Source organism: Lactuca serriola, chromosome 5 (genome assembly GCF_051521515.1).
Source record: "Lactuca serriola cultivar US96UC23 chromosome 5, Lser_US96UC23_V15, whole genome shotgun sequence".
NCBI classification, from domain to species: domain Eukaryota; kingdom Viridiplantae; phylum Streptophyta; class Magnoliopsida; order Asterales; family Asteraceae; genus Lactuca; species Lactuca serriola.
Window position 1 is genome coordinate 52752928 of NC_136412.1, and position 25446 is coordinate 52778373.

Below are 25446 nucleotides of genomic sequence, written 5' to 3' on the forward strand. Positions count from 1 at the left end.
GTTCCATGTCTTCTTCAAGACGGCGGATGCGGACTGTGTTGACACCAGAGTTGGCATCTATCTCCATGACCCGGTCGATGGCTGCTCGACATTACGAGCTATTCTACGGATAATGACAGGCAGAGCTCGGTCAGCAGAGCCACCGTCGCTGACGTTGTAAAAGCTTTGGTCCCCTAAGTATGGTAAGGGTTGACCCTGTTCATCACTCCAGCGATTCAAGTTGTTTGCCCACATGGGAGTAGGACCTGGAAAAGCTGGTCGAGGGTTGTTGTTCGAGGCTTGACCTACAAGCGGTAGGTTGTTGACTTCAGGCTCGGAGTCGGATCCATCAGAAAAACCTTCTGCGAGGTGATCATCCAAAGGGATTGGATGGTCATCTTCGGGCTCTTCATCGATCCACCCGGCATTGCCTTCATTTGGAAAGTACGGGTCGTCGTGATGGAATCCAGCCATTTAAATCTACGCGAGAAGAGAGGTATAAGAATATAGTATACGTGTAACTAGTAGTACAAAATACACCTATAGTATTTTAAGTTTAAGTTCTACTGATCTTCTTGTGGTATTGTTGGTAAGTTTTTAGACTTGTTAACATATCACAACCATTCTAGGGCATATGCTAATCACTCTTAGGACCAACATAGTTGATCAGGCTATGCCATTCCCAGGACTGACCATATATCCCTGAGCTCACTTGTGATATTTAACAATCGTAATACTTTTGTTCTTGTCATTGTGACACTGATTTTAGTATGAATGCAGACTAGTATACTTAATTAAATATTTTAATATTTAAAGTATAGACTCTTGGTCAGAGTGTTTTAATCCCTTTTGGGTTTATAGTTTAGTATATCTTTTATGGGTTGATATACTTGATTCACTATAAACAATGCACTGATACCAATCTGTCACACCCCAAAACCAAGAACGGTGGAAACGTTCTGGGGCGGAGGGCTTCATGTAAAGTATCACAACACAGTAAATGTAAATAAGCAAACAACATCATCCATTGCATTAAGTATATAATTTTAATACAAGAGTGTTCTGTACAGTTTTAGACACCAAAAATATAATGTAAATCAAAATAATAATATGATGAGTCTTGAATACACTCCATCTTCTCAAAAGCTGGCATCGGTACCTGTCTATTGATGACCTGAGAATACAAGTTATTTTGAAAGAGTTTATCAGCATTAAGCTGGTGAGTTCATAAGTATTTTAGTGTCGGTGTTTGTTATCAAAATCGTTTGAACGTGTCTCAAGTATAAGTTCGTAAAATGTATGTAAGTGTTTGTAAAAGTTTGAATCTCTCAGAAAATCCTATATTTTCTATTAAAGTAGCCTTCTACCAAGGCTTAACTGTTTGCATGCTCGTTTGTTGTAAAAGTGTGTAATTTACCAAATGTAACTATCATTTAATAAAATATAGTTTGTACATTTAATGTTTAAGTGAGGTTATCACTAAAAATATGTAATGGGTAAATCAATGTAGTACTGTAGTTCTGTTTTATAGAAACTACTGTTGTACTAACTACCTTAAACCGGATTTATATTAAGGTAATATGTGATAATTGCACCATGCTATCGACTGGTAACAACGACATACGAATGGTCGTAATAATGGAATGACGTTTGGCACCCGCAGACCTGCAGGTCCGGCTGTAGCTAGCAGCAAGGTGTAGGATAGTCAATCCAGTATAGATCTATACGCAAACTCACGCTCTCCCTCCAAGAGAATTCTGGCTACAACTCGGGACATGACATTTAAGGCATGCTCCGATACAGTGGATCACATTTGTTAACGTATTCTCGTATATGTAATGTAATGTTTCTAGTTCTAGTATAGTTGTATATGTTCTCGTAGTATGGTTGTATATGTTCTCGTAGTATAGTTGTATATGTTCTCGTAGTATAGTTGTATATGTTCTCTTAGTATAGTTGTATATGTATGATCCTGTGTTACCCCAATGGTAACTAACTAGTGATGTGTCTAGTACGTATGAATATGGGAGTACTTTTATGTCTATATATGTATATTTGATATATAATTAATATTGAAACGACCTTCGGATGGTCACCCGAAATCCCACCAGACCACATCCAAATCGAGGAAAAGGAAATAGGGCGGATGGCATTCCTAAGCCCTTTAAACATTATTTATACATCTATACATATATGGGCATGCAATTTATAAGAAGTAAAAGCATAAATAAGTTTTTATAAGACATTTGGAACATAAATATTATTTCAAGAAAAGATCGACTTGATGTCAATCTATAAAACAATTTGAAGTCATAAGTTTAATAAAACATTTTAAGTATAAGGAACATTTGTTTGAATCACAGTTGTAAATAAGTTTGAAGAGTAAAAGAGCTTGTAAAACATTTTTAAGTAAAACGGTTTGATAAACAATTTGAACAGTGATAAAATCATTGGTTTCCTAGTTATTAATCACATGCGATTAAATGCAATTGCATGTGATTGAAGCAATAACTATAAGTGTTTGACTTGTATCCCCCCCATAAAGCATTTAAAACATTTAAAACATTTCAAAGGTTGATTAAAGGGGTATGAACTCACTTGTGGTGAGCTGTTTGAATTGCAGTGTCGGATACCGTGCTAGGTGGCAAACGGAGACTTGTTTACACGCACGAGCCTAGTTATCATATAATAAGTATATATATAACTAATTAGCCAAATAATAACTTAATAAAATAAGTTGGGACACTTAGGAACATGAAAACACTTTGTATAAATGTTATAGGTCCTAATGGTTGCATCTAAGTCGATACGGGACAAGGCAAAAGGGTTTGAAGCACCAAATGACCTTGTATACTAGCTTACCACCCAACAAACCCCACCTTTGGAGTTTACGGCCGTGAACCCATGAGTTTACGGCCGTGAACTCCTCACTTGGTGGTTTTGGGTGTTTTGAAGTGCTATATTAATCCTAGAATAAGCCTAGCATTGTTGGAATAATCCTTGAAGTAGTTTAAGGCCCTAGAATGCTCCATAGAGGAGTTTACGGCCTAAAGACCATATCCCCTAGAGTTTACGGCCGTAAACTCCTATGGGGTGTTGGTTTTAATTCTTTTTGGTCACTTGCACATGTAGGATAGCTTCTATTTTTTTTATCTAAGGCTAAAGGGGACATTAGGCACACCTTTGTGCCTTTACTTGGAGTTTACGGCCCAAGTGATGTTCCTTGGCCGTAAACTCCCTTTTAGGGATGATTTTTGTGTGGTTTAATCCCCATTCAAGTCCTATGTATTCAAGGGTAATTGTCTCAAAGCCTTAGGGGTGATTTAGGGCACTTATAGCCCTTAAAAAGGGGTTTACGGCCCAAGAGATATCCTTGGCCGTAAACTCCTAAAACCTTATGATTTTGAAGTGTTTTGGTGTCCAAATTAGCTACAAGCATTAGAGGGTAAATGCCTTAAGCCTTAAGGGTGATTTAGGGCTCACTTTGGCCCTTGGAAATGGTGTTTACGGTCCAAGAACTCTTGCGTCGTAAACTCCAATTGCTTTGTGTTCTTGGATGATTTCTAGCCTCTAATGTTTATACATTAAGTCCTTAACTAGTTGCCTAACAAGGAAACGGGACTAGGTAGCCTTCAAGCTCCATTTTGGAGTTTACTCCCCAAGAACGTTCTTGGGCGGTAAACTCCCGGATCTTGCATTTTAGACATGTAATCTATGTTATAAAGCATATAACAAGTAATAAAACACATATAGGAAAGTAGACTCACAATCTGGGATGAAAACCCGAAGATCTGTCAGAGAGAAAATGGCTTTTCTCTAGTTGGAATTGTGAATAATGAATTAATTTAATTCAGAAAACTATTTATAGTCCTGAAATATTTTGGCAGAACATATTTTTATGCCAGACATTGGACTATGACATTATGAAACTTGGAATGTTCAAGTTTCACAATTCCAGGAGCATCCACTCTCCTGATATCTACTGAAATGTAAACCCTAATGTACACAAACTTGTTCGGAAAAGTCTGAAAATCACCAAAACTGGACTGGCTGCTATTGAATAGATATTGTTCGTACAAATGGAAATTTCGGGTTGTCACATGGTACAACGAACCTCATAGAGGTAATGACGCCAAATCTTGAGGGCGAACACAACAACCCCCAACTCCAAATCATGCGACGGGTAGTTCGCCTCGTGAGGCTTTAGTTGTCTCGAAGCGTAAGCAATAACGTGCCCTCTCTGCATCAACACTGCGCCCAAACCTGAGATGGACGCATCGCAGTACACAACAAAATCCTCCATGCCCTCTAGCAGGGCTAAGATTGGTGCCTCGCACAATCTCTGTCTCAACGTCTCGAATGCGGCCTGCTGCTCGGGCCCCCAACGAAAAACCACGACTTTCCTCGTCAGCCTGGTCAGGGGTACGGCTATCTTGGAGAAGTCCTGAATGAATCTCCGATAGTAGCCCGCCAATCCCAGGAAGCTCCGAATCTCGGATGGAGACCTTGGGACCTCCCATCTCATCACGGCCTCTACCTTGTCCGGATCCACTGATATCCCATCCTGGTTGACAAGGTGCCCCAGAAACTGCACCTCGCGTTACCAGAACTCGCACTTGGAGAACTTAGCATATAAGCTCTCCCTCCTCAAAGTACTCAGAACCTCACGCAAGTGCTCCTCATGGTGCTCTCGCATCTTGAAATAAACCAAGATGTCGTCAATGCAAAAAATCACGGACCGATCCAACATCGGCCGGCACACACGGTTCATGAGATCCATGAACGCGGAAGGAGCATTGGTGAGCCCGAAAGACATCACCACAAACTCATAATGACCATAGTGTGTCCGAAAAGTAGTCTTCTGCACATCCTCCTCTCTGACCCTCATCTGATGATACCCTGATCGCAAATCAATCTTGGAGAACCAAGATGCTCCCTGAAGCTGGTCGAAGAGGTCATCAATCCTCGGGAGTAGGTAACGGTTCTTCACTGTTACCTTATTCAGCTCCTGATGGTCTATACACATCTGATGCGACCCGTCCTTCTTCTTCACAAACAGAATCGGGGCTTCCCAGGGTGAACTGGTCGGCCTAATGAATCACTTGTCTAACAGCTCCTGCAACTGTGTGGACAACTCCTGCATCTCAGGAGGAGCCAACCGATACGTCGCCTTGGCTATCGGAGCTGTGCCAGGGACTAGGTCGATCCTAAACTCCACCTGCCTCTCCGGAGGTATCCCAGGCAACTCCTCGGGGAATACATCCATAGACTCCCGCACCACAGGTACATCACCCACCGTCGCCTTACCCGCCTCCCGGGTGTCCATAACATACACGACATACCCTGCGCAACCCTGCTGAAGGTAGCGCCTAGCTCTCACTGCTGAACATACAGTTGATCCTCGATGTGGCCTCTCGCCCTAAACTACCAACTCTCCCCCACTTGAGGTCCTGATCTGTACTAGCTGATGTGCACAATCTATCACTACCCCATTGGGGCTCAACCAATCCATGCCTATAATAACCTTGTTCCCCCCGCAACGGTATGGGAACCAAGTCTACCAGGTAGCATTCCTCGAATAGCCTCAAAACACAATCTCGGTAGACCTTCGATGCTCGCACTGATCGGTCGTCTGCAATCTCGACCTCTAAAGGGCAGTCCAACATGCCCGAAGACTCAGGAAACTTCTTGCTAAGCGCAAGAGAGACAAATGGTCGGGTAGCACCCGAATCAAACAACACCTGAACTGGGATACCGTTCACATGGAACGATCCTAAACGCATATACACAGAGCACATATTGTAGGGTCTGAAAGGTGTTGCATCTTGGGCTCGCTCTTTAGTCCATTTTGTCTTCGGATTGGGCCTGTCCACCCGAGAGTTATATCTAGGGTTTTGTATTTATAGGTGCTTGCATGCATCTTAGTACGTAAGATTTGGAAGTCAATTATTATCCTTATCGTTTTGTAACCCTAACAGCCTCTACAGTGGAAGTTCATTATCGAGCTCTGTTGAGGCTTGAATCTATTGAATCATTCGACATATTTTGATTCATTCTTGTGCTTGATATTACTGTTTATCGATTTTGTGATTAACCTGTTCAAAGATCTAAACGATCGAAGAGTTTCTTAACCCTTCAATTGGTATCAGAGCAGGAGACTGTGTAATTCATACACATCTCTTCTGTGAAAGAAGTGATTAGGGTTTATTCCGCATTTACTGATATTTATTGAGCCGTCACTCCATAATTGACGTATCTCATTATTTATTCATCTTGCCCTAATATTACGTATTACAAGTCTGATCTTATAACAGGTTAAACGATCAAGCATGGACGATTCTCAATCCAATCCTATCAACATCTCAAACAGTATTAGATCTACAACCAAGATTCCAATTCTCTACACTCAAGATTACGAGGTTTGGACGCACCACTTTGAAGACTACGTCATTGGATCTGAAGATAATGGGTATCTGATATGGGAAGCTATTGTGACTGGACCATTTGCTCATTCAGGAACATCCAAAATTATTAAAACTCAAAAGGAGTATAATGATTTGTTGAAAGATGTGAAAGATGTTGCTCAGGACGAAAAGGAGAAGTTTCAGTGCAACATCAAGGCACTGAGACTAATTTGATTCGCTCTTCAATCTGAAACGTTTAGATTGGTGAGTTCCTGTAGTACAGCTAAAGAAATCTAGGATCGGCTGCGAGAGCTGTATTCCACAGATGAAGATCTGGAGCACTCAATTCAGACCTTACTCCTGTCTGAATTTGGAGAGTTCAAGCAAAATCCCGATGAGTCTGTTACGCAGACATTTGATCACTTCAATCATCTTCTCAACAAGATGATCAAACATGATATTGAAAGGAAGCTCATTGAATAGAAGGTCACTTTTCTGAATGGTCTAAGATCCGAATGGAGAGCTGTTGTGTCAACGGTTAAAGCACACGAGCAGTTCAAATCGTACTCGCTGGCGAAACTGGTGGGAATTCTGAAATCCCAAGAAAAGATAGTGTTGCAAGAGAAAAGCGTGGTTTCAAATCTGGGGTCTCTGGCGCTTCTGTCTAAGGGAAAAAGTGTAGAAGAAGACGAATAGGATCTAAATCTGGGAGATCATGATCTGACAGGCGAAGACTATGCTATGATGGTGTCAAATCCTAGAAGGTTTATCAAGAAAAAGTTTCCTTCCAACAAAAATCGTAATTGGTAGGGAAGCTATAGTTCCGAAAGAGTGAAAGACGAACCGAAGGTTGAGGAATTGAAAAAGGAAGCGAAGGGTGAAGCTGACTCTGGTGTCAGTTGCTTCTACTGTGGGGGAAAGAATCACTATGCAAAAGATTGTGTATTGAAGAAGATGGCAGAGAAAGATGAAGAGAAAGATGAAGAAGCAAGTCTTATGAAAAGACTGGAAGAGATAAAAAGGAAGAAAGCTGCTACTAATCCCTCTATGAATGCTCTTATTGTGTAGGGTTCGGTAGATGATAATGAGTTCGGTGGCGTGCAGGTGTGGTCGACTGACCCAGAAGACGATGAAGTGAGAAAGCCTTCTCATGGAAAGGCATATGTTGCAAAAGGTGGTGAAACTGATGGAAGATGTCTTATGGTGATTGACGTATCTCAGATAAGGGGATACAACACTGATGGTGGAAATGAAGAGGCCAAGGAGCGAGAGGACTTATGCTTTACAGCAAAACCTCTCAGTGTGCATATCAATGAACTTGATGAACTAATCAAGAAGGTACAATCTGTTTTTGTTTCGTTTAAAATTCCCCAAAAATCATATGAAAAGGAATTAAATAACTTGAATTCAAGAATTTCAAATCTAGATAGTTGTTTAACCCAAACACGGGTCACGAATTCTAATCTAACTGACCAAATAAGCAGGGTGTCATCCAAGAGTGAGGAGCGAAGGATGTGGATAGAGCAGAAAGAGTTGGAGCTGATTAAGTCTAGGGATGAAAACATTTATTTGCAAAGAGACAATCTTAAATTGTTAAAACAAAGGAATGTTTTTTGTTTGATCGCCAAAAGGCTTTATGCTAACATTACTCAACTGCATCTAAATTGTGAAATAGGGCAGAAGATACATCGCATGATTCTTCCCTTCCTTGAGTTCAAGGAGGATGAAATCGATGTCGAAGCATACAACTATGAAAGTGTTGTATCTTCCAATGATGTTAATCCTACTTACATGTATGGTTTGGACAAAATAGAATCTTTTATAAAGTCCAAATACCAAAAGGACATGCTTAAAAATCTTTTGGATGAAAATGATAAGTTGAAACTCAGGAACGAAACCATACAAAAATTCGACTCATTGAGTACCAATTTAAGTTCAGAAAACAAAATTGATGTTGAAAACGCATCTGAACTTAATGAGGACGATGATATGAGTGTAATTTCTGTAGAGGACGAAGTTGACTGTTTTGAGTTCGTCAGAAGCGAACCCGAAAACCACAAAAATCTGATTTCTGAAAATTCTGTGGAATTCGCTCGTTTGACCAAAACTAAGTCCCCAATCCTTAAAGAAAAGGTCGTTGTGTTTCAGAAGGTTATAACTACACCCAATCAGGTGTATAAAGTCACAGGAGTAACCGAACATCAAACAGCCGAACTCACTGCCATAGTGAACGAAGATAATGCAGATGGCTGTGATAAGTTTTTCTGGTCAGCACCTATAGACAATGCAGACGAAACGGTTGGTCTGTCGGAGCAAACATCCTAGAAGGCCAAAGGTAGATATGTGCCCGAACCGCTGAATAAGCCTACCAACATTGACGTACCAAGTACCAGTGGCACAAAAGAGATTCCAGTAGAAGAAGTCACCTCCACAAGCGAAACCTCATCTATGAAGAGTGAACCGGTTGCTAAGAAGCTGAAACAAAAGACTAATATCCACAGACAACCGAAAAAGGTGAGAAATCAAAAACAGCAGAGAAACCTGAGATACAAGAAAAATCTCTCAGAGCGAAAGCAGTTTTGGCGCTCCCAAAATCCGCACTACACTTACCATGACAAAGATTCTAAGTCAAAGGGAGAAGAAAAAAAAGTCAAAAGAACCAGAGAAAGACTTTCGGGCCACACGAAGAACAGAACCGAAAGGATGGGTTCGGTCCCGAAAGCAACAGCAACCGAAAAGCTAGTTTCGGTCCGTCAAATAACAACAGGCAAAGACCTGATTTCAGTCCATCAACCTTTTACAATAAAAGACCCAATTTCGGACCACCAACCAACAACACCCAAAAATCCAACTTCGGTTCATCATCAAACAGCTACCGAAGGTCCAGGTTCGGTCCCCCAAATGACCACAACCGAAAGGGTCATTCCGAATCTCGAGTCAGGAAAGATTCTCATTCTAATTTCTTTTCCTCTAATTCTTCTCGTTCTCAATCTTCTTCTATGCCCAATTCTGTTCCTACACAAAATTCAAGATCATCAAGGGATTTGAAAGGAAAAAGGAAGATTTCCTCAGCTAAGGAAGACCGAAAGCAGGCTAAAGTCCAAACACCAGAATCTGAATCCAAAACGCCTGCAACTAATTATAATAAAATCAAAGTGTTTACTATTAAAAGAAAAGATGAAACAACCTTAATAAAACGAACATATCTTGTTGATGTTTCTCTTACTATTCCTGTTCCTGTGAAAGGCTCACGTGGACCCAAGAAACTTTGGGTTCCTAAATCTGCTTAATTTTTGCAGGTTATTAGTGACGAGTAGTTTGACGAAGAATGATATATTGACAGTAGTTGCTCACGTCACATGATAGGAAGGAAGGAAGATCTAAGGGAGTTTCGATCACTTCAGAATGGTGGCAATGTCAAGTTCGGTAACAACTCCTATGGAACAATAAAGGGTTATGGGATGATAACCAATGGAGACTTCACAATAAGAAAGGTGGCGTATGTAGAAGGGTTGCAACATAATCTCATCAGTGTATCTCAACTAGTGGGAGGTACTGGTCTCAAAGTTTCATTCGACGACGAAGGTTCAGAAATTATAGAGAAGAAATCTAACAAGGTCATTCTCAAATCAGATCGAAAAGGCGAAATGTTTCCTATGAATCTCAGACCAATCAAAGGAAATCCAGCCATATGTCTTTTGTCCAAAGCTCATTCAGACGAAAGTTGGTTGTGGCACCGAAGACTCTCACATCTCAACTTCAAAGACATCAACAAGCTTGTCACTGGCGGTCATGTTCGGGGTCTTCCATTACTCAAGTTTGATCGAGAACACTTGTGCGCTGCATGCGAAATGGGGAAACAGAGTCGTCAAAGTCACCCATCGATTATAAACACAAAAGTTGTTGAACCACTTGAGTTGCTTCACATCGACTTATGTGGTCCATCATCAATCGAGAGCATTGGTGGTAGCAAGTATATTCTTGTTATTGTTGATGATTTCTCACGTTTTACATGGGTATTTTTTTTGAAGCACAAATCTGAGGCCACTCCTATGCTGAAGATGTTTATCAAGCAGGTCGAAGTACAACTGAGAAAAGTCGTTCGAAACATTAGGAGCGACAATGGACTGGAATTCAAGAACAAAGAATTCGAAGAATTCTTGGCAGAAAAAGGAACCATTCATAACTTCTCAGCCCCTTATACACCTCAACAGAATGGTATTGTCGAAAGGCGAAACCGATCCTTGTGTGAGGCGGCCCGAACTATGCTAAGTTTTGCTTCTCTTCCCTTATATTTCTGGGCTGATGTTATTGCTGCAGCATGTTTTACGCATAATAGGTCTTATCTCAACAAGTGTTTCTCTCTCACTCCTTATGAGATCATCAACAACAGGAAGCCGAATGTAAAATTCTTCCATGTATTTGGTTCAAGGTGCTTCATCTTCAACTCCAAAGAACATCGCAACAAGTTTGATGTTAAAGCTGACGAAGGAATCTTTATGGGATATTCCCTTACTTCAAAATCATACAGAGTTTTAAATAAACGTTCTAGAAAGATTGAAGAAACCTATTATGTGACGTTCGATGACAATTACGTCAAGAAACTAAAGACTCCCGAAGAAGCAATTGGAGAAATTATCTCTCAAACAGGTCAAGTCACAGTCTCGATTGCCAATTTATTTGATTAGTTCATAGACTTGTTTGACGAACCTGAGAAAGCCACTCTCTCGGAAGCCAAGGCAGCAGACAACAAAATCGATCGTCTGAAGCAGATTGTCGAAGATGCAGCCAAACAAATGGGAGAAGGAGAACCAGTTCGAAACGAACCTCCTCAGCACGGCACTTCGGTTGAGGGGGAGAATCAATTCTCTTCAAATCAACAGAACTCACACTTTCAGGGGAGAATCCAATCCCTGCAGCACCTGATAGCCCGGCTACACCTAAAAGTTCAGTAACACCCGAAAGTCCTGTAGTACCTAATAGCCCGGCTACACCTGAAAGTTCAGTAGCACCCGAAGGTCCAAATCAACCTGAAGATCCAAATGATTCATCATCTGTCGAGGGGGAGAAGGAATTGATTATGAAGCTCGTCTTGTGGTGAAAGGATACTGCCAGGAAGAAGGAATTGATTATGAAGAAACATTTGCTCCGGTAGCAAGGCTGGAATCTGTTCGAATATTTCTTGCCTATGCTGCTCACAAGAACTTCGAGGTCTACCAAATGGATGTGAAGTGCGCTTTTCTGAATGGGGAACTTGAAGAAACGATTTACGTGGAGCAACCTCCTAGTTTTGTGAATGAAAAACATCCAAATCACTGCTACATTCTAGACAAGGCAGTTTATGGTCTGAAACAAGCACCTAGGGCATGGTATGAAACACTAACTAAGTTTTTAAAGATGTCTAAATTCAAACAAGGTTCGGTTGACCCAACCTTCTTTCGTAAAAAGGAAGGTAACCACCTTATGATAGTTCAGATCTATGTCGATGATATCATCTTTGGCTCAACGAATCCTAGCTTAACAGCTGAATTCAGAAAGCTGATGGAGACAAAATTTGAAATGAGCTCAATGGGTCCGATTAATTTTTTCCTTGGTTTAAACATTAGACAGGGACCCGAAGGCATCTTTATCAACCAAGAAGCATATACCAAGACTCTTCTTGCTAAATTCGGCATGATGGGAGATTCAAAAGTCAAAGTTCCTATGGCGTTCGGCACCAAGCACACACCATCCTTGGAAAAACTGGCAGTCAACATAACGCTATACCGCCAAATGATTGGTTCCCTGATGTACCTCACAGCTAGCAGGCCTGATATAATGTTTTTTGTGTGCTATTGTGCTAGGTTTCAAGCGAATCCCCGTGAACCACACATGCTAGCAGTGAAAAACATACTCCGATATCTGAAGCGAACCACCTCTCTCGGTCTCTGGTATCCCTCAAACTCAGGTTTCTTTGTTCAAGCCTACTCAGATGCAAACCTTGGAGGATGTGGTTTAGACAGGAAAAGCACCACAGGAGGCTGTCAATTCCTCGACGGGAAGTTGGTGAGCTGGAAATCTAAGAAACAAACATGTGTTTATCTATCTACAACCGAAGCAGAATATATTGCAGCCACTTCATGCACATCTCAAGTGATTTGGATCCAAAGTCAACTCCGGGATTATGGACTCAATATGAAAAAGATCCCTCTATATTGTGACTCAGAAAGTGCAATTAGGATCTGTCATAACCCCATGCAACATTCCAAAACCAAACACATTGCATTGAGGTATCACTTTATTAAAGATCACGTAGAAGACGGAAACGTAGAGATTCATTTTTTTCGCACTATTGATCAACTGGCTGACATCTTCACCAAAGCTCTTCCTGAAGCAAGTTTTAATAAAATTCTAGAAGGGCTAGGTATGATGGAATCGAAGTCAGTACCAAAAACTACTTCTCAAAACTAAAAGTTGGAAGCGAAATGAACCGAACGTTTGGTCTATTTTGGGTTCGGTTCACGTAAGTAACGAAATGAACCGAGCGCTCGGGTTCGGTCCTATTCACTTGTCTTCGCTTATCACTTAAAGGTAGTTTCTTTGGTTGTAAACTTTTTTTGTACTCTTATTTCTCAACTATTTCTCACTTATTTCCCAATTCTTTTTCTTTTTCAAACATTTTTTTTAAATACCGAAATGAACCGAGCGTTCGGTCTATTTCGGGTTCGGTTCCAAAAAAAATTTTGTTTGTTTTATTTTTGTTTTTCTCTTTGAATCAAAAATTTCATAAAATCCAAAAATATTTTTCTTTACTTCCGTTTGTTTTTACCATTTGTGGATGATCAATGGGGCAGGTATTGTTCTCACACTTTTTAATAGTTAAGTGTCCCTAGAAGCATACTGTTGTATGTTGTCCAAAGCCTCAACTGATTCTGAATAAATCCTTACTGACCTGGTATATACAAACCTTGTCTTCCCAATTAGGCTATATCATTTATTCTAATCTTGAGCTATCTTACTCTCTTCTCATATGAGATAAGAGTTTTCTGCTTTGTCATTAATTTTATAGCAGAGGTACTTTGGTTTCTTTACACCATCTCAAATATTTTTCTCCATCCTATTCGCTTCATACACGTAACCCTTGAGACTCTCAGAAATTACCACTGAGGTTTATGGTTACACAATTTCTGCGTTTATGATCTTAGCTTCGTGCCACTACGTGCTAAGTGAAACCCACAATTCAATACCTACTATGCATTGACGGTGAACAATTAAATTTGCTCTAGTTTTCACTAATGAATTAACGAATTCACCCAAGTGGTTGTACCTTGAAATCTCTAATTTTTCTTTTTGTGTGATTCTTATGAAATTGTTAAATCCCATAACATTTATCCCCTTAGAATCCAATTTAATTTTTTTTTTGAGATTTCACCTAAAAATTATTTTCCACTTGTCACTTAAATTCTCTTCACACCTACTTGTTCAACAGACCACATTGGTCTCACAAGTACTTCAGTCGATTTTTGTCTTATGTCAAGATCAGGAATTCTGAACTGAAGCGAAAGCCTCCCAAATTAGCCTTATTAAAAGATGCCTTTCAACACTTCTTAATTAGTGTCTGATCGTAATTCAGCGGGAAACCACACAAACACTTTAAGGTCTCTCTTGACTTTGAAGGAAGAGATCCATGCCCGGGATCCACTGTTTCGTGTCTTTATTGACATCACAATTTCCCACATATGTGTTGCTTTATTTCTTTTTCTTTGACACTCTATGCACGAAAATCTTTTTGATTTTCCTTAAATCTGGTTTCGTTAATTACAAGCTATTTTTGGCTATGGGATTTAATCTTATAAAAGAGATGTGGTTAACAATGTTGCACGTGGTTCTCTTGATCTATGACGACAACTGTTACTAAAAGGATAAGTTGCTGACTCAGCCGAAAGCCTAATCGTTTTGATATTTCAAATGGCGCTTGATGGGAAGGCGTGTGAAGCGGAATCGTTTTTGACATTTCAAACGGCGCCTGATGGGAAGGCGTGTGAAACGGGACAGTCTTTCTCTCTCCTGCGTAATCATCGGGGCTCTAAACTGTCACGCTTCAATCACTTAAGGAAACGCTTCGTTTTTTTTTTTGAAGATTTGGGAACAGATTCTTCTCTCTCCTCTACCCACAGTATAAAGGGTAAATCCTACATACTTTTACCTCTTTACCGCACCAAATATTCAGAGAGCAAGAAAATATTACTTTCTCCTACTGTTCATCATCTTCCCCAAAAACCTCTCTTCAATGGCGGACTCCTCTTCAGTTCACGCTACTTCTCACATTCTGCCAATCCGTCCTCAACAAAGCCTGATCATTGATCTTACCCCACAAGTTTACGATGCTTTCATGTTTCCAATCGTGGAATGTCTCAAGTATTCGCCACTGGTTCCAGCACTCACCAAAGTCGAACCTGTTCCAATGGAGTGTCTGTCGCAAATCTTCTCCACAGCCCACTATGACAAGTCTGTCGATCGAATCTTCTTCGACATTCTTGATAACAAGTCCTCCATCTCCAAACAATGATTATGTTCGCTTTTAGGGTTTGAACCTGATGAGTCTAGGGTTAACCCTGAATCCATTCTCGTGGGACAGTTGTTCTCCATGTTTTATAACATGGGTTACACTGAAATTCTGACCACCGTTACAAAGTTCAAGAAATCATGCTTACCTCCTCAGTGGAATGGCTTCTTCACTGTGTTGTTCAAAGGGCTATCGGAACGAAGTGCAGGTTCAGATGGGGCGAGCCGACTGTTTATGACCATTCTCTATGGGTTGTATCACGGCATAAATCTCGATTATGGATCGGTTCTATGGTAGCAGCTGATTCAGAGCCTAGCGTCTACTTCTCGCCATTCAGAGATCTCTTATGCCAGATTCTGGACGCTGGTCACAAAGTGGGTGATGGACAAGTATCATGTCCCTATTGTTGCTGATTCTCCACTCTCCTTGATAGGAACTTTCCACACTACGAGGATCATAGTGTCTGATTTCTCCAAATTTCAGTTCGTTGGCTCAATCCCTGAGTCAATGTATGGGTGTGTTCCAAGTGACATTCGCATCATCAGAACTTACAAGGAGTTTCGTCGCTCAGGTCCAAGAGAGCTCACTCCTGAAATGATTCAATCAATCCATGATGCTGATAGGCCTGCTCCCAGGGGAAAGAAACATGACAAGGGAAAAGACAAGAAGGTTGTCAAAGGAGTGAAAGGTCCTTCTCCAAAGTAACGCAAACCTTCCAAGGCTGCTTAATCCCCTCCACCAAAGAAGAGGAAGACTCAACCCAGGCGTAAGCTTATTCTTGCCTCCTCCTCCAGTGAATCTGAGGAAGAAAGTTCAAACTCAGAAGAGTCCCTTCGAGGTAATACTCCTCCACGTTCGCCTTCTCCTGAGGTACCTATTTTCTCTAAACCTATCTCCCCTCCCTCAATCTCCATCTTTATTTCCATTCCCCCCATAACCTCCACTACTCAAATACCACCCACCTCTATTCCTATACCTCCTTCTATTTTCACCGAAGCTACCACAACAACCACCGCTGGCGTTTGAACCAACATATCTGATACGGGGGCTCCTACTACAGCACCCGAACCTACTCCCACTACTAAACATACATCCGCACCCGAACCCACTACCACAACCGAACCTCCACTGTCGCCTTCATCTCCCGATCAAACAACAGAAGATGAGGAACCTTTTCTGGGAGGAGAGGACATGATGTTTGACTCGGTCTATTACAGTCCATATCAAATGCAAAGTGATGATGACGATGATGCTCCAGTCACCAAGAAGCATCTCAAGGAGCTTCATGAGAAAATCGATTCTCTCATTGCTTCCTCCTCCTCTTCCTCTCGATCTACTATCTCAAAGGCTGCTCTTCAGGGGCTTGTTGATTCGTTCACCAACGCTCATGAAGCCTCCATCAACACTGCCACTGCCGCTATTGACGCCTCTACCAAGGCATGTGCTGCTGCGACCGAAAAAGTCGAAAAACTATTTGTTGATGCTAATTCTCTTTTGCAGTCTTTACAGGGAGCCGCAGACTCCAATGCAGAGAAGCTTGACTCTCTTGTCAATAAAATGGCCACTTCAGTTGCCTCAGAACTGCAGTCCTTTGCCAGTCTTCGTCAATCTCTCAACGATGACAACAAATTATTCCAGGCGACTATTGAGGAGCGCCTAACTAAGCTGCAAGAAGACCTAGCTTTAGAGAACTCAGTGATGGATGCTCTTGCTTGCAAGACTACTGCTCTCAAGGTTAAGATTCTTCATCTTTTCCAATTAGAAAAGGAAGTTGCATCTCTCCGATCTGAGCATGCAGTTATCTCATCGTGTGTTTCGGATGTCCATGCTTCCCTCTCCAACATCATCGAAGCACATGATCCTATCCTGAACTACTCTGTGAGGCGCACTCTAGCTGAGAAGCTTGCTCCTGCCCTTGCCCTACTAAGCAAACTTGAAGGGCTTCTTGAGTTTGTGGCCCATCCGAAACAAGGGGGAGAAGATGTATCTCAACCGCCTCCCACTTCCACAGCAACTAAAACAACCGAACCTCCTCCAGCAGGTCAAGCCTCAGGTTCGGGTGTCAAAGACAAAGGAAAGAAGATTGTTGAAGACAGTGATGATGATGATAAAGAGACCATCGCTGATCTCTTAAAGAAACAAAGTCGGGATAAAGATGCTGACATGAGCGCTCGCGTTGCCAGAGAGTTTGAGGCGAACGAACGAAAAATGAAGGAGGCTCATGATCTTCTTGAGAGTAGGAAAACTCTTTTTCCTTAGTGGACTCTTGAGAAGCTTATAAAAGAAGCAATTGAAACTCCCAGCATCCTGTGGCTCGAACCAGTGATTTCATTGGGTCGAATCAATTCTGTCGATTCTCAGTTCGACATGCCACTGACCTGAAAATCCTTCATCTTCCATGCGTTTGATAATATTGGTGATGTTCCTCATCCTCATCCAAAGGTTGATAGGGAGCTTGTCGAATTCTATCTGAAGTCTGCTCAACCTCAGTATCAGACATTGAGCGCTCAGAAGATCGTCAGCGTTCGGGTCCTCAAACCGTTTCGTGAGCGGAACTTCACGAACGTTCGGTTCAAAGTGCTGAGGGGTTCTGCTAAAACTGAACATGCTATATCACTTGCTGATCTTCCCAACCTGAATCCACATGATTGGATTATTTTGCATAACATCCTCCTCACCAACGAAGCTGAGTATGGTCCAATCATTGATCACTTCAAAAGGATGCTTGTATGCTACATCATGGAGGTTGCCAAGATGGATCAGGGGATCGCTAGTATCTTCAAGAAAAAGCCTACTATCTCTCCTGTGGGCTCTGCTAGTGATTTGAACATGATGCAGATGGGAAGAATCGACCCGAAGCGGAATTCTGTTATGTTCACAAGGAACGAAGGCCAAAAATGCCTGTTCGCCTTGGCAGATAAGCACCTTTACACCACTGCATGCTTGGAACATGTTCTGGGAATCATTCATCGTTGCAAGCAGAATTCAGCAGATGACAAGAAGTATTTTGATGACATGATCCAGTGGTACATTCGCTTCAGACAGACCATCCTTGCTCTCATCCCACGTCTGTTTGAAACCACTAAGAAAGTTTCTGCAGCTGGACCCAGCAAGCCAAAGTAATAGTCTCGCTCCAATTGACGCAAAGGGGGAGATTGTAGGGTCTGAAAGGTGTTGCGTCTTGGGCTCGCTCTTTAGTCCATTTTGTCTCCGGATTGGGCCTATCCATCCGAGAGTTATATCTAGGGTTTTTGTATTTATAGGTGCTTGCATGCATCTTAGTACATAAGATTTGGAAGTCAATTATTATCCTTATCGTTTTGTAACCCTAACAGCCTCTACAGCGGAAGTTCTTTATCGAGCTCTGCTGAGGCTTGAATCTATTGAATCATTCGACATATTTTGATTCATTCTTGTGCTTGATATTACTGTTTATCGATTTTGTGATTAACCTGTTCAAAGATCTAAACGATCAAAGAGTTTCTTAACTCTTCACATATCAATATCATAATACCATACGAATAAATCAGAGGAAAAGAATCATACCCGTCACCACGTCGGGTGCAGCGCGTGCCTCCTTGGCTGTCAGCTGAAATGCTCGGCTCCGAACCACTGGAGCCTCCGACTTGACCTTCTGGCCATCCACAACCCGTACTGTCGCTGACGCTAGTGCCATATCCGGCGCTGCTGTTGCTGCTGTCAACCTAGGACAATTGGCCTTTTTATGGCCCCTCTGATTGCAATGGAAGCAAATCAGGTCTGATGTCTGAATCGCAGAAGCAGGGGCAGTACAATATCTGCCAAAATGCCCCACCTTGCCACACTTATAGCAGCCTGAACTCGACCCAGTGCGACAAACTCCCTCATGTGACCGACCGCATTTCCCACAACGGTCCCGCCCTGACTGGCCTTTCGGCCTACCATCGGATCCCTTGGGCTTCTTCCCCTAAGCCCCCATCGCCTGCCCCTCAGCGGCCTTCCTTTTCCATATGTGCTCCAAATCAATCTCTCTCTCCCTAGCCCTGACAATCATGGACTCCAGGGTAGGGCAAGCAGAGAAACTAACATGCTCCCGAATATCAGCCCGTAGCATGTCATGGTATCGGGTCCTCCTCATATCCTCATCCCCCGCATACTGGGGTACCAACAAGGCCCTCTCCTGGAACTTGGCGGTGATCTCTGCCACAGTCTCCGTAGTCTGTCTCATATCCGAGAACTCTCTGGCCAGCTGCTGAAGCTCCACAGCTGGTGCAAACTCAGCCCTAAATCGGGTCACGAAATATGACCATGACATAGCCTCAATGGCTGGGGCTCCCAACGTATCGCCAATCAACTCCCACCAGTCTCGGGCTCTATCCCTCATACAACCTGCAGCGAAATGGACCTTCGACCCTTCCGGGCAGAAGCTCGTCAGCTGAGCAGACTCGATGTCCGCGATCCACCTCCTAGCAGCAATGCGGTCCTTCACCCATGAAAATCCGACGCACCACTCCCACGGAAGTCCTTAAAGGACAGTGTGCGTGTACCCACCTGGCTAGATGCCAGATCACTCCCGAATGCTCGGAGGCGATCCTCCATCAGCTCGATAATCCCTTCCTTGATCGACCCGAAAATGACCGGGGTCGCCTCAAGGATACCTCTCGTAATCTCAGACGTGATAAACTCGCGTAACCCATCGTCGACATGCTCGGATCCCGCTCCCGACCCTGATCCTGAACCAGATCCTGATCCCCCTGCTCCATGACGTGTGACCACCATTCTGAAAATAACAACACAATTGTCAGGATCGCATATACCCCCGAAAGGTCTCACACACTCTCCAAGTTTCCAGGTTCCATCTCGACCCTCCTTAAATCGAGTACGGATCCTCTGCTTTCAGTAGTACGGGCCCATACTACCTTCCACATCTATCCGTACTTTCCTCAAGGATTGCCTTGACTTCACCAAGTCCCTTTTCAACGATGCTCTTCCTACTGATCATATCCCAGGTCTCCCTAGGGCACTCTTCGACATACTCCCCGCCATCAGCTGCATTAGGAGTCCTTACCGCGTCCCCCTAACTAGTGTGCGGATACTGTTACATATCCATTCACTAGTTAGTCGAAGTTGGCCAGAACCCCCATAGCACAAGCAAGCAACATTCGTGCGTTGAGTAACCAAACCAGGCATAACCTACACAGGCCATCCTACAGCTGACTAAACAGTCCTAGCATATAGCTCATACAACAGGCATATAAGGTATCCTTCCTAGATCCTTAGCCCTAACTAGCATGCAATTCTCAGAATCATATATCAGGCACATAAGGCATCCTCCTAGACCCTTAGTCCTATTCTAGCATGTAGTTTCTTGATTCAAAACCATACAACATAACATAACAAGTATGGGTATTTTGGGGAAAACTTACTTGAGCCCGACCGGTCGCACGCATCACACACTTCGTCTTTCTTAAAACTTCCCATTTTAGATTTTAGAAAAGCATTTTCCTTGTAAAAATCTTTTAGTCCCTCGGTTTGAGTCCAGACACCCCCGAGGGTGTGTCTGAATCCCTCAAACCAGGTCTCTGATACCAACTTGGAACAACCCGAAATTCAAGCCCAAAAATTTCATTTTAATTATTTATTTCATAAAAAAAAATTTAGAAAATACTGTGCCAACACGACATTTCATAAAACAATGTATCATGTTTGAAACCCATGTCATAAACAAATTTCATATAAGAGTACAATCCCAGAAAACTTCGTGCGGAAAATCAGATGTGTGTGTGTGATGTCATGCTACGCCGCCGACTCCTTCCCCTTAGACGAAGAGATACCTGAAACCAAAAACTGAAACCGTAAGCACAAAGCTTAGTGAGTTCCCCCATCATATCACATACCATACAATACCATCAGTATCTTTCAACCGGTAATCATCATCGGTATCTTTCAACCGGTAACTGGGGTCTATTCCACCCCTTACTACTAGCATACAACAACAAGGTATAAGCATAAAATCAGGCATATCCGAGTACTGACCTACCCTTCGGTCCTAAGGACCACTATCAGGGAAAACTATCCTTATCATGCATGTAACATATCATACAGATATATCTCATAACCAAACACGTATCCATACCAAGATAATTATCACAAAGACAATCATCTTTTAAAATACTCCTACTTGGTGGGTCGGCATTGTGGCCTTAGACCCACCCCTATTGGAAGGTAACTCACCTCAAAAGGCTGGATGCTGAAAAGCTGATCTGCAAATGTCTGACAGCTGCTCCGGTGATCCCCCGGCTATATTCCCATAAAACACTTAATTAGACATTGATACTATTCCTAGGGTAAAATGACTATTTTACCCCTGACCGATTCCAAACCAAATTCAAGTCAAAGTCAACTTCCAGTTGACTCGACTCCCCGAGTTGGCTTGCCAACTCGTCGAGTCCATATCCAGTCGATTGTCCTTACTCCCATCTCTACTCGTCGAGTTAGGCATTGACTCGGCGAGTTCACTTCCTAACTGAATACTCAATGGTCCTTCATCCAACTCGCCGAGTTGTATGAATAAATCGTCGAGTTAATCTTCATCCGATGAACACGTTCTGTCCTCGACTCGCCGAGTTGATGAACAACTCGCCGAGTTCTATGAAGATTGCCTTGGACTCGCCAAGCACCTTCATGCACTCGCCGAGTCCCATGAACTTCCAGATCAATGGCTTAGTCCAGAACGTTGGGTCACTCCCCGGAGACCCCCTTAAAACTTTCCACACTCAACTGGGTCCTTTCGAACCTCAACAAAATGGGACATAACCCCCTAGACTCGCCGAGTTGGTCACGTCCATTCCCTAAATCTTTGTTTTCTGATGAACATCCTTTGATCAAAAGATAGATCCAAGCTTCTACAATCGATTTAGCACGTAAAGTTACAAACTTTACGTGCTTGCATGGGACTTTGAGCTAAAAAGGACATAATACAAGCTCATATGGCACATGGGACCTTTCATGGGTGCAAAAGCAGCCCAAATCTACCTAGTGACTCCTTTCATGACGTGATTCGGAAGCTTAAACCCCCCAACCATGTTTGCAAACATGGTTGGCCACCAAAAATGGCTCATAAAAGCCCTAAACCTCCCCAAAGAGGGATCTAACAAATGAATGAGCAAGATCACAACTTTTTACCTTCAATGAGCTGAAGAAGGTACACAAACTCAAGTTTCCTTACTCTCTACTTGCTTCCTCAAGCTTCTCTCATTCCTTCCTTAAGATCACAACACCAAAATCCACCAACAAGGCTTAGATTGCTTCAAAAACGGCTAGGGTTTCAGTGAGTGGTGTTTGGGAGCATAAAGGAGTGATGGAGGCTGCATAAGGTCGTTTAAATAGGGTGCAAACCCCTGGATTAGGGTTTTTGTCCAGACAGCGGCTACTCGCCGAGTCCGCAACTTATACTCCGCGTCTCATCCCGCTTCTACTCGGCGAGTCAGTTCTTCGACTCGCCGAGTCCAAGGCTAAAATTGTAAATCATTAACATAATTAAATACAAGAATACGTAGCAAGAACCAGGTGCTACAGGATATGAAATCGAATATCACTTTGGATATTCAAAAATGCAATCATCCATATTTGTTTTTTTTCAAATGTCAAAAAATTAAAAAATGAACATTACATGTTACTAGTTCAAATGTTAAGAATGACAAAATATAACATTCTAGTATATTTGTTAACAATGAACTTGAAAGTATCAACGATCTAAACTTGGAAGGAGCTGAGGATTTGAACTTGGAAGTAAGTAGGGTTAGTGAAATCGTGATCGTTAATGTGTATTGGGAAGAAAAAGTGGTGTTATTTTTCGGATATCAAACAATCGAATTATCCAAAAAATCATAAAATCACTATCCAATTCCAATTCCAATTCCAATTCTAGTTCCGAAAAATTGGATATCCGAAAATTCGGATAAAAAATTCGGATATGGATATTTTGAACACCTGGATATCAATACTAAATTTAAACATATGAATTTGAAATTTATCCTTAAACAAATCGCCGAACACTTCCTGAACTCCTTAACCTCTGATTTTAATCTTTCGATTTTTGAGTAGTTATACCAAAAAATATAAATACTAAAAAAAAAAAAAAACCGTCGCCTCCATTAACTCTGTTTAACGGTTTCATAACGCGCTCACACCACAGTCTACAGACGTCTTCTTGCCCTATATAAAGCCTTGACACCCCTTTCTTCTTCATTACACCATCACTCTCTCTCTCTCTCTCTCTCTCTCTACAATGTCTTCCTCTGTTGCTCTCTGCATTCCCAATGACTCTCATTCTGTGCTTAGCTTCCAGCTATTCTTCTGCGTTGTCGTTTTCGTCTCCGTTTTTGCTTTCTTCCTTGCTCCCGGCGGTCTCGCATGGGCTCTGTCGAAATCCCGGACGAAAACCGCCATTCCTGGTCCTTCGGGGTTCCCCATTTTAGGGCTTGTGTTTGCTTTCACCTCGCCTTTGACTCATCGAATCCTTGCGAAACTCTCTACCACCTTCAATGCTACGTCTTTAATGGCGTTTTCTGTTGGGTTTACTCGTTTTGTTATCTCGAGTCATCCAGAAACGGCCAAGGAGATACTGAATAGCTCTGCTTTTGCTGATCGGCCGGTGAAGGAATCGGCGTATGAGCTTTTGTTTCATCGTGCGATGGGGTTTGCTCCTTATGGCGAGTATTGGCGTAACCTTAGAAGAATCTCGGCTACTCATTTGTTTAGCCCTAAAAGGTTATCGAGTTTTGGCGGGTTTAGGGAGAAAATCGGGTTAAAAATGGTGGATCAAGTTTCCTCGTCCATGAATCGTAATGGATTCGTGGAAATTAAGAAGCTGCTCCATTTTGCTTCGTTAAACAATGTGATGATGTCTGTGTTCGGAAAATCATACGAAGATTTCGATGGAAACAGCGGTGGAGATGGGTATGAGCTTGAGAAGCTTGTGAGTGAAGGATACGAGCTGCTCGGAATCTTCAACTGGAGCGACCATTTTCCTATCATAAGTTGGTTTGATTTTCAGGGGGTTAGGAAGAGATGCAGATATTTAGTCACTAGGGTCAATGTTTTCGTAAAAGAAATCATCAACGAACACCGTGTAAGGAGGTCCGAGAACGGCGGAACTACGACGGCTGAAGACGGCGATTTCGTTGATGTTTTGCTTGATTTAGAATCGGAAAACAAATTTACTGATGCCGACATGATCGCTGTTCTCTGGGTAAGCATAATTTCGCTATGGGTTTAAATCTAACACCAGAAATCATCATTTCATAATTCATAACCCAAAATTTATTTTACAGGAAATGATCTTCAGAGGAACTGACACGGTGGCGATACTGCTGGAATGGATTCTTGCTAGAATGGTGTTACACCCAGACATACAATCAAAAGCACAAGCAGAAATCGAAACTGTTGTCGGGTCGGGTCGTCCAGTATCCGTAACGGACCTACCGCACCTGCCATATCTCCATGCAATTGTGAAAGAAACCCTACGGATGCATCCACCGGGCCCACTTCTATCATGGGCTCGACTTGCAGTCCACGATACCCAAGTGGGCCCACACATGATTCCTGCCGGAACGACGGCCATGGTCAACATGTATGCCATAACCCATGACGACTGTATCTGGGTTGAACCCGAAAAGTTTAACCCGGATAGGTTTATAAACGAGGACGTTTCGATAATGGGTTCGGATCTCCGATTGGCTCCGTTTGGTGCGGGTCGTAGGGTTTGCCCCGGAAAGGCAATGGGTTTGGCCACGGTCCAGCTCTGGTTAGCTCAATTACTTCACCACTTCAAATGGGTCGGGTCCAGTTCGGTCACTGATGCGGTTGATTTGTCAGAGTGTTTGAAGATGTCATTGGAAATGAAGAAACCATTGGTTTGCGAGGTTGTGGCTAGGGTTTGATGACGTGGCAAGAGATTGATTAGTTAATCATAGTTAAGTTTACCATCACTGTCCATTTTCATTTTTAGTAGTTAAGGGGGTAATTTTGGAATTTCAAGAAGTTGGGCGAGGGGAGGGTGGGCCGTAGGGGACTAGGGGTATTGGATTTGAAGTATGCATTTTGTACACAACTTTTTGTTTGCGACATGTTAGATATATGTATGTATGTGTGCCCTTATATATATATATATATATATATATATATATATATATATATGTCGTGTCTTGCCCCTTTCAAGTTATCTAATGTTGATGGTCTTGTTATGGGAGCTCTCTATTTAGTTCAATTGTATTGTTTTTGGTTGTGAAATGTTTTTTTAGCCATAAATGGTAAATTATCCAATTTTGTCGAATATTCACTATTTTTAATTGAGCATGTATTTGTTAAAATGATAATTTAAGCGTGACAACAAGTAGTGGTAGAGAATTTGGTCGTACAAATGTGGGCAGTAAATTTGGTACATTATTTTTGTGACCACCATTATATTATATAGTCACATCATCAAGATATGTGGTTTGTTCTGTGGTGTCTTTTACTTGGAATATTTTCTTAATT

General features: G+C 42.2%; 1 protein-coding gene across 1 annotated transcript; it reads left to right on the forward strand.

The window, feature by feature from the left end:
* Nucleotides 1–23154: 23154 nt before the first annotated feature.
* On the forward strand, nucleotides 23155–25243 carry LOC145052472 (cytochrome P450 78A5-like). Its single transcript, XM_079000298.1, has 2 exons — nucleotides 23155–24160; nucleotides 24243–25243. Exons 1-2 carry the CDS (start codon nucleotides 23198–23200, stop codon nucleotides 24849–24851), a joined length of 1572 nt encoding a protein of 523 aa, XP_078856424.1. The 5' UTR covers nucleotides 23155–23197; the 3' UTR covers nucleotides 24852–25243.
* The last annotated feature ends 203 nt before the right edge of the window (nucleotides 25244–25446 follow it).

What these genes read in the sequence shown, in the direction of transcription:
- LOC145052472 (XM_079000298.1), top strand. Translation starts at nt 23,198, where the DNA reads ATGTCTTCCTCTGTTGCTCTCTGCATTCCCAATGACTCTCATTCTGTG. An exon ending in ACATGATCGCTGTTCTCTGG is followed by an intron (nt 24,161 to 24,242) that starts GTAAGCATAATT and finishes TTTATTTTACAG; the next exon opens with GAAATGATCTTCAGAGGAAC.